We start from the raw sequence: 10,656 nt of genomic DNA on the forward strand, positions 1-10,656 counted from the left end.
ATTAGTAGCTCTGTTTCTATATTGGAAGGATAGGACAACCATATCAGTACTACCCCTCACCATACAAATGGGATCACACGTGCATTACCACTGGCCATACAAAATGGGGAACACACACATTGACTCACCTGTCCTTGCTTCCTAAGTTTACAAAATGAATTTTACATCATGTTCACTAAGAACCTGAAAACTAAGTTTGCTTTTCATACCAAGTTTGTTTGCAGCCAGCCCAAGCGTTGTATCCCTACCAGACACTGTTGACAGCCACCCCCACAGCCTGGGAATAGCTGGCCCACACAAACCACTCACAGAACAACTCCCCACTCCATCTAGGGTGCCTCAGCTGTTGTTTTGAGACATAGCTTGCCTTCACATAACATGCCAGTGGATTATAAATACAGTTCGCTCCACCCTCGTGTAAGGTGTTGTGCAGTACAGTTTGACCACCAACTTGTCTTGTTCAAAGTTACTTAATTACACTATACAAAGGAAACATTAAAAAAGTATTTCTTTCCTAAGAATGTGGGCAAATGTACAGCTCCCCAGCAACTGGTACACACCGATGCAGGGATGATGCATGTTCATTGTGCATGTGCTGTTGGAAATGGGAATGACTAGGACATGAATGGCACTGCTGGTTATAGAGGGTACGTTTCATTCCAAGGTGGGAGGCAAGAAGGGCACAGGGGTGTCATGTAATGCAAAGTACTGTCAGCGCCTTTGACCTTTTAGCAAAGCATCTTTGACATGAAAATAAGCCATACATTGCTCGCTGACAAGGAATGCTGACTGTGAATGAGATTCTATATGGGGCAAGAGATCTGTCTGAATTGTGCTACAGGCTTCAATAAGGCACAAACTACTATTCTCCGAGTGTCTTTAGGACCTTAATGCATAGAGGTCGGCTACATGCATGCCCCTGGTTTGATAATGGAGTGACAGGTCTGACATTAATGACATTTGTTTCAAGTACCCTGCAAGTTCTGCTAGGTACAGATCTTCCTGTTCCAGGTGCCACCTCCAGCTGTCAAGTCATAAAAACAAAATACAGCAATATTATTTTTTACAAAATGTTTATTAAAATAGTGTACAGATTTTAAAAAATCTAAATATTGATTTGGAATGTTATGATATGTTACAAGACAGCGCACACAAATAATGTATGGTGAAACCTTTTCCAAAATGGCTTTCAAATTGGCAGGAGAGCTCAATGGAATATTCCCTATGTTCATATACTACCATCAGTGTTTGAAGGTAACAGTATAGTCATAAACAGCTAAAATGATACATCAACAATTATACACATGAATCATAATTATGAAGATAAAAATATGCAGATGTGTTTGTTAACATACATCTATAGATTATGGATGTCATCGATTTTCTTCTTGAGATTAACATGGACCGTGAAATTAGAAAAAGAGCAATATTACTTTGACAAACTACAGAAGATAAAGAAACTTACAAAAACGTCTCAAATGAGTTCACGTTCACAAATGATTTCCTAGAATGTATAGAAACTACATGCCAATATAACTGATGCACATATATACACAAGGCTGGAGAAAATCCATCAGGCCCACATCCTGTCCTAGTCAGTGTTATTGTATTAACAAGTGATCAGAATTGCTGTCACCAGAATCGTTTACAGAATACCCAAGTACTATTGCAGATCAGCTAGCACACCCCCTGGAAGGTCCCAACTGTGGTGTCAGCATGAGCTTTCTGCTAGGCATGGAGGGTGTTATTGTAATAGCACTTGGGAAGCAATCACAAATCAAACTCTCCACTGAATTATGACCACATACACTCAAAAAAATGTTTGGAAATTCTCAAATGTGCGGTTCCCAGTTTCTTGTTGCTGATGATGTTGCACAAAACAGATCTGGCTACAGATGAAAAAGGTCTTTGGCAACAGTTGAAGGTCATCTACAACTCAGACTCGTCATCTGCAGGCTTCCCAAAGTCAGGATCCAAAACAAGTTTACTGAAAGATAGCACATAGACATGAAACCCCAGAGTGTATGGTATATTGCAGTATGACAGGAGACACAGCTGACAGTGTCATGTTTCACTCTCAGTTCTTCTATGGACTGATTAGCATTTAACGTTTGACAATCAAAGTGCAAAAACAGAAACGTGTGAATGTGTAGTGAGGCAATAACTGAAACATTCATTCAGCCAAAGACAAACTGGAAGACAGCACCCGTACCATTCCAACAGTAGAAGGCTTCATATATACCATTCTGACAGGGAGATCACAATCACACTGTCATCAGTACAGACAGCACCATACCACTGTGACAGTAGAAAGCTTCACATATACCATTTTGATGAGGAGATCACAATTACACCATCATCAGTATGGACTGCACCATACCATTCAGACAGGCAGACCTTGATTCTCTCACAATAGATTATGTAAGTTTCAACTTCTGGTTATTTTTCTTCCGCACTGAAAATGTGTGAATTCAATGTCTGGCATCTCTGTTTTAACAAAACATGTCCCTGCTCCATGAGGAACATTACATCCATCCCTGTTAAACCAGAAACATTACGTCTGCCTGTAGCATGAGGAACACTACATCCCTCCCCGATAAACCAGAAACATTACGTCTGCCTGTAGCATGAAGAACATTACATCCCTCCCTGTTAAACCAGAAACATTACGAGGAACATTACATCCCTCCCCGTTAAACCAGAACCATTACGTCTGCCTGTAGCATGAGGAACATTACATCCCTCCCCGATAAACCAGACACATTATATCTGCCTGTAGCATGAGGAACATTACATCCCTCCCCGATAAACCAGAAACATTACGTCTGCCTGTAGCATGAGGAACATTACATCCCTCCCCGATAAACCAGAAACATTACGTCTGCCTGTAGCATGAGGAACATTACATCCCTCCCCGATAAACCAGACACATTATGTCTGCCTGTAGCATGAGGAACATTACATCCCTCCCCATTAAACCAGAAACATTACGTCTGCCTGTAGCATGAGGAACATTACATCCCTCCCCGATAAACCAGAAACATTACGTCTGCCTGTAGCATGAGGAACATTACATCCCTCCCCGATAAACCAGAAACATTACGTCTGCCTGTAGCATGAGGAACATTACATCCCTCCCCGATAAACCAGACACATTATGTCTGCCTGTAGCATGAGGAACATTACATCCCTCCCCATTAAACCAGAAACATTACCTCTGCCTGTAGCATGAGGAACATTACATCCCTCCCCGATAAACCAGAAACATTACGTCTGCCTGTAGCATGAGGAACATTACATCTACCCCTGTAATACGAGGAACATTACATCTACTCCTGTAACACGAGGAATATTACATCGCCTTGCAATATTAGGTACATTACGTTCTCCTTGTAACATGAGGAACATTCACAAGGATATACAACTCTGCTGCATTAGCTGGTTAGAAACAAAATGACAGGGTTAACACAGAGAGAAGACGAACCTGTCCAAATGTTAATGTTATCTCATATTCACAAACATCTACACTAATGCATTATACCTACTGTTCATGAAAGTTCAGACTTCTATCAGCTCTAGGTTCAAGCCTCTGTTCATCAAACAGTCATATTGATGTCTACCCACCTATCCTTAGAGGTGTCTGTAACTTGAAGCTTTGGCGCTCCCCGTGCTGCTCTTCGACCACCCTGAGAAGATGTCCTCTGCTCACCATCCTCTGGTGATGGTCGGCGTTTCTCTTGTTCTCCTCTCTCACGGTTTTCTGGTGGAGGTCGCCTTTTCTCATAGTCACCTCGATCTCTGTCATCTCTGGGCATTCTGCGATGGTCATCTCGTCTGCAACAAACATCAGTACTCAGTTGGAAGATCAACTATTTGTAATTTCAATTTAGAGGTTTTCAAGTTCAAACCTGAAAACTGAATTTCTATTCTACCATTAAAGACAAATAATGCGAATATTTTGGAAACAAGGAATGATACAAGTGGTAAGGCATTGCTTGATGGTGGAAGTAAAATGATAGCTACTAAAACTCTGAGTTCATTTTGCAAAATCAATTACTTAAAATTGTGTATTAGAAGAATCAGCTGGACTTGAGAAGAAATTGCTTTCAAATGATGTATCTGATTCCATAAACAAGAAGTAACAATGTCTCTGAAAGTGGATGTTCAGAGGACGGTGCCCCCTGTTCACATAATTTTGAGACAATCTGAATCCAGTTTTTGAACAATCTGGTCCCAGCTGATCTTTCTGGGTGTGTGTGTGTGGTGGTGCTGGTCACGTAACATGCTGTTGCACCTGCTAACTGCTTGAACTGCCATTTTGGCGAGAGCGGGTATATCTACGTCCCCTCATATTATCTCTGCAGTATGATGTTGCTAACAGCAAGTAGAGATCTGCAGTATGATGTTGCTAACAGCAAGTACAGATCTGCAGCATGATGTTGCTAACAGCAAGTACAGATCTGCAGTATGATGTTGCTAACAGCAAGTAGAGATCTGCAGTATGATGTTGCTAACAGCAAGTACAGATCTGCAGCATGATGTTGCTAACAGCAAGTAGAGATCTGCAGCATGATGTTGCTAACAGCAAGTAGAGATCTGCAGCATGATGTTGCTAACTGCAAGTAGAGATCTGCAGCATGATGTTGCTAACAGCAAGTAGAGATCTGTAGCATGATGTTGCTAACAGCAAGTAGAGATCTGCAGCATGATGTTGCTAACAGCAAGTAGAGATCTGCAGTATGATGTTGCTAACAGCAAGTAGAGATCTGCAGTATGATGTTGCTAACAGCAAGTAGAGATTAAGCCCCAATGGGATAGAAATGTTTTCATGTATGGTTATTCATTTTAAGCGATAGTATTGATAGATGATGCATCTACCGACACACTGGATTGTCGTTTCACAACCTATCGATGAAGTACTATCTGGGGTTCACGATCGCAATTAATCAATAATTTGATGCAGCGTTAATCCCTTAATTTGTTAGAACATTCAGAATTAAAATGTCCTAAATCAGCGTGACTGATGGTAAAGTTCACCTATTTTCATGGAGAGTTTGATAACTCCAGACATAAGGATATATCAACTTGAAAAAGATCTGAATCAGTTTGAAGGTCATAAAATTAAGATTGGATTTCTGATAAAATGCTTAGACATATGCACCTCTGGTTGAAAGATGCTTAGAGTATCTGTACATCAGGTCGCAAGACCAAGTGAGAAAAACTGATTGAAGCCTCCAAAACTCACCTATCATCTGGGGGGCGCCTCTTCTCATCATGGCGTCTTCTGTCATCACGGTCCCTGTCCCTGCGACGGTCATCACGGTGTCTTCTGTCATCATCATGGCGTCTTCTGTCATCATCATGGCGTCTTCTGTCATCATCATGGCGTCTTCTGTCATCATCATGGCGTCTTCTGTCATCATCATGACGTCTATCCCTGCCGTCCCTATGATGACGATCCTCCTGACCATTGTGACTGTAGCCTCGGTTCTCATGACCCTTCTTGCGGTCCCGCTATTCAGATGACAACAATACACAGGGCTTTATACCAGGAAAATACAGCTTTGTACGTGGAACACTTGTCTCTATACCAAGAACACCTGGCAATATATATGGAGCAAATGCAAAATATGTCATATTTGGGGTTTCACTTTCTTAGCAAAGTACAAATTCTAGTACTTTTGGGGTTGGAGTTTTGGAGTCTAATCCTGGATTCGAACCCGCACCTTCAGAGTCAACCACCTAATCGCCAGCACACAAAGGCAGCCATCTAGCCGGCTCAGCCACGGCGACTTCCACTACCGCTGCGACTTTGTGTGCTGGCTATTAAGAGCCTGGCTGAGGGTGCGGGTTCGAATCCCAGAAGGGATTCAGCCAAGAAAGTACTAGAATTTGTACTTTAATAAGAAAGTGAAATCCCAAATATGACGTATGTTGCATTTGGCCACCTTCGCAATGGCGTTGAGTAATCCAGAAACAAATGGTTCTACACCAAAAACACCTGGCTCTACACCCGAAACACCTGGCTCCACACCCGAAACACCTGGCTCTAACCAGACACATGCAGCTCTACATCTGGAACACCGGACTCCATAGCAGGAACACATGGTCCTATACCTGGAACACATGGTCCTATACCTGGAACACCTGGTCCTATACCTGGAACACATGGTCCTATACCTGGAACACATGGTCCTATACCTGGAACACCTGGTCCTATACCTGGAACACATGGTCCTATACCTGGAACACATGGTCCTATACCTGGAACACATGGTCCTATACCTGGAACACCTGGTCCTATACCTGGAACACATGGTCCTATACCTGGAACACATGGTCCTATACCTGGAACACATGGTCCTATACCTGGAACACCTGGTCCTATACCTGGAACACATGGTCCTGATTGCAGCTAATGCCCACCCAGCAGAGTTGATCACTTACCGAGCGAGAAGAAAAGGCATCGGAACTGGGCATGATTTTTCTGTGTGGTGTGGTGCCAGTCTTGAGTTCAGACCTGTACAAAGACAGTCATAATGTCACCATGGTTACAATAAAACTCAATTCATGAGCATCATGTGGGGTTCATTCATGAGCAAATTTATGTGGGGTTCAACCATGAGCAACTCTATGTGAGGGCTCTCTTGTGTAACTTTATGTGGAGTTCTCTCATGAGCATCTTTATGTGGGGTTCATTCATGAGCATCTTTATGTGGGGTTCTCTCATGAGCAACTTTATGTTGGGTTCATTCATGAGCAACTTTATGTGGGGTTCATTCACGAGCAACTTTATGTGGGGTTCATTCATGAGCAACTTTATGTGGGGTTCATTCATGAGCATCTTTATGTGGAGTTCTCTCATGAGCAACTTTATGTGGGGTTCTCTCATGAGCATCTTTATGTGGGGTTCATTCATGAGCAACTTTATGTGGGGTTCATTCATGAGCATCTTTATGTGGGGTTCAACCATGAGCATCTTTATGTGGGGTTCAACCATGAGCATCTTTATGTGGGGTTCATTCATGAGCAACTTTATGTGGGGTTCTCTCATGAGCATCTTTATGTGGGGTTCAACCATGAGCATCTTTATGTGGGGTTCAACCATGAGCATCTTTATGCGGGTTCATTCATAAGCATCTTTATGTGGGGTTCATTCATGAGCATCTTAACCAGATCTGAATTCAGATCCAGAGTCACCAGGTATCATGGCCATACACTACACAGATTTCCATTCAGATCTGGTCACCCACTAATCACTACACAGACCTCCATTCAGATTCAGTCACCCACTAAACACTACACAGACCTCAATTCAGATTCAGTCAACCACTAAACACTACACAGATATCTCCATTCAGATCTGGTCACCCACTAAACACTACACAGACCACCATTCAGATTCAGTCAACCACTAAACACTACACAGATATCTCCATTCAGATCTGGTCACCCACTAATTTGACTAAACACTACACAGATCACCAATCAGATTCAATCACCCACTTAACACTACACAGATCTCCATTCAGATTCAGTCACCCACTAAACACTACACAGATCTCCATTCACATCTGGTCACCCACTAATTTGACTAAACACTACACAGATTTCCATTCAGATTCAGTCACCCACTAAACACTACACAGATCTCCATTCAGATCTGGTCACCCACTAAACACTACACAGATCTCCATTCAGATCTGGTCACCTACTAAACACTACACAGATCTCAATTCAGATCTTACCTGTGCTCCTGTTCATGGATCAATGTGCTCTTGTGTACAACTGCCACACCGTAGTCACCGATTGGACGGAACTGAAACAGAGACAGAAAGTGTAAAGCAGTTGAGCTCTCCCTGGTTTGTCAAGCTTTGAGCCTGAAACATGTTAGATGAGTGGCAGTTCAGAGATTGCCATGAGTTTATAAATAAGACAGGGATATGCAACCTCTGTGTCCATCAGTCTCCAGATGCTGTAGCTGCTGCCTTGTATTAGTGCATGCAGACAGAACTGATCACACCACCCAGTGCTGTTGGGGTTTACCCTCTTTTAATACAAAGCAGTGGGCCAGGGACCCATATCAATCAATGTAACAGGCCCTAGCCAGTATTATGAGGGTCCTGTGAAGTACTAAAATAGTGAAGGCTATGTTCAAATAATCACTTCTGAGCCTGGGATGGTGGTCATGACTGATCATAAAAACAAGTGTTATGGATGACAACTTCTTTATGGTGAAGGGTCATGATGTTTCCAAGTATGTTCTTACTTCATCAAGTGAGTGAAACAGTCATGAACGGACAGCTATATATGTACATGTTGAAACAACACACGTACAACACAGGAAACCAGTAGTTAACAGGTGGATGGACAAGTGTGAAAGCCAGAGATTGTTAATCCAGGCATGACGGGTAAGACAACAAGTGAAAGTGGGCTTTATTAGTATAGTAGTATGTACAATGACGAAGAGGCCAGCAGGGAAGATAAATTATCCTAATATTAATAAATCACAGTCCCTGATGAAGAAATAAGAACATAATACCAAACATCGAGACACTTCACAATAAAGAAGTTGCCATCCATAAAAAGTCTTGCCTTTATGTGTATCACTTCTAAAATGCCCTTCAAAGGCTCTGTGACTGATCATGATGGCGGGTGAAATCAACAGATAACTACCAACTGTTTGATCAGCTTTCTACAAGTTGGGGAGTCAATGACGGCACATACAATGTTATGGATAAGTGAAGATACGCTGTATGTTGGGTTTTCTGAGTACGTTCTCTGCATTTGTGCATTGTGTAAAATGCTTGAAATCAAACTTACAACGTATGCTCAGTTGTTGTCATGTACACCTATGTATCAGTCATATTTGAAAACAAGTTTTATGGCATGTTATCAAAACACATTAGGGCTAGAATGTAGTTTACAGGGCGCAGCACAAACTAGTGCTGTGGAGCATTATTATATCACTATAGCACCCACACTGTCTCACTATATCACTTATTGCCTCATGCTTCACTTATCTCCTCTTTAGAGGCAAACAACCCTTTGCGATCCTTAACATTTGGCACCCTTCACGATCCTTACGGTTTGGATTAGACACCTTTTACAATCCTTACAGTTTGGGTTAGGCACCCTTCACGATCCTTACGGTTTGGGTTAGGCACCCTTCACGATCCCCACGGTTTGGGTTAGGCACCCTTTACCACCCTTACGGTTTGGGTTAGGCACCCTTTACCGCCCTTACGGTTTGGGTTAGGCACCCTTTACAATCCTTAGGGAAAGGGCTTGGGGCTAGGGTCTAGTATCCTTTCCCATCTTCAGGGTGCTGACATGTGTTTAGGGGCAAACAACTCTTCGGTTTAGGGTTAGGTCTTACCTTAGAGCAGTGAAATCCAATTTAATCCAATTAAAACATATTTTGTGCCATCCGGGTCTTATCAGTACAGTCCCAGAAACATTTGGTGTGAAAAAAAATGAATGAGAAGGGTGTGACATAGTGAGGCAGAAGAGTGAGAAACAAAACCACTGCACATGCACAGTGGTTTGTTTTTATTTCTCGTGCTTCTGTCACACAACAAATGCCTTATTAAACAAACACTCATTAATTCTGATGGTGCTCATGGTCCCAAGAACGTCCACTAATTACGTCACTAATTAACAAAGTCAGTAATCTGGCGATGTCATTGGAGAACCATCAGCACTAACTAATCTTAATAAGTGCACCCAGTAAAGTGCAGTACTCCCCACCAGTACTCCTTATGTTATACAACTTACAGCCTTTGGATCCATTTTCAAACAAACTGCTGAAGTCACAAAAAACATTTGAAACATCAGCTGTAACATAAACTGTAACATCAACTTGACATCAGCTGTAACATAAGCTGTTGAAACATCAGCTGTAACATCAACTGTAACAACAGCTATAACATCAGCTGTTGAAACATCAGCTGTAACATCAGTTGTAATTTGTACGTATGAAGGGGGTAACCCTTCAGTCGGTTCATGTACTATTACTACTAAGGTGTTTGTAAACAGGAAATGGGAAGACAGATGAAGATGGATTCAGATCCATGATTACCGTGTGAAATAGTTTGTTTGAGAGGACGCTGGTGGTGATTTCTAAAAAGTAAACTGAGACACCTGTATACCTACTTGTACAGGTGTATGTGGTACTTACAAACAGTTCTCGCCTGTACTGATTGCTGCGTCGCTTGGCTGTGATGATCAGGTAAGAGGCTAGCGTCATCAGTATAAGTGACAGAATGATGAAGAATGGTCCGATGAATGCGTGCCACCAGTCCACCAGGTAGACATGTCGGTGTCTCAGTGTGATCACCAGCACACCAGTGACGAGGGACGCCAGAGAGAAGGCGATGCAGATTAGTCCCATCCGACACGGAAGCCATCCTGGACCCAGCCCCACGCCATTCAGCTCGTTGTGGATGCGCGTCTGTAGGTATGCGTGGTACGCTACTATGGTATCCTTATCAAGATCTTTCTCCTTCATAGCTGAAAGCAGGTGTTAGGTCATGAGAAATGGTCACAAACTCTTCAGGAACCGACAATTTCGATGTCCGCCGTTTGTTGTAAACTTTTAACCGTCATGCAGTAGCTTCCTCTTACCTGAGTCATCGCGCATGCGCAAATACAAAT

General features: G+C 42.5%; 1 protein-coding gene across 1 annotated transcript; it reads right to left on the reverse strand.

The window, feature by feature from the left end:
* Window positions 1-1,054: 1,054 nt before the first annotated feature.
* On the reverse strand, window positions 1,055-10,656 carry LOC137285346 (uncharacterized). Its single transcript, XM_067817718.1, has 6 exons — window positions 10,181-10,656; window positions 7,749-7,819; window positions 6,448-6,520; window positions 5,246-5,514; window positions 3,625-3,834; window positions 1,055-1,987 (listed from the first exon to the last, which is right to left on the reverse strand). The coding sequence occupies exons 1-6, from the start codon at window positions 10,508-10,510 to the stop codon at window positions 1,930-1,932; spliced, it is 1,011 nt and encodes a 336-aa protein (XP_067673819.1). The 5' UTR covers window positions 10,511-10,656; the 3' UTR covers window positions 1,055-1,929.

This window comes from Haliotis asinina, chromosome 5, assembly GCF_037392515.1.
Source record: "Haliotis asinina isolate JCU_RB_2024 chromosome 5, JCU_Hal_asi_v2, whole genome shotgun sequence".
In the NCBI taxonomy this organism is placed as follows: Eukaryota; Metazoa; Mollusca; class Gastropoda; order Lepetellida; family Haliotidae; genus Haliotis; species Haliotis asinina.

Excerpts from the sequence above, each read along its gene's own strand:
- LOC137285346 (XM_067817718.1), bottom strand. The coding sequence starts at position 10,510 with ATGAAGGAGAAAGATCTTGATAAGGATACCATAGTAGCGTACCACGCA. Across the intron at positions 7,820-10,180 it reads AGTACAGGCGAGAACTGTTT|TTCCGTCCAATCGGTGACTA; the intron begins GTAAGTACCACA and ends TCTCTGTTTCAG. Across the intron at positions 3,835-5,245 it reads AGGCGCCCCCCAGATGATAG|ACGAGATGACCATCGCAGAA; the intron begins GTGAGTTTTGGA and ends TGTTTGTTGCAG.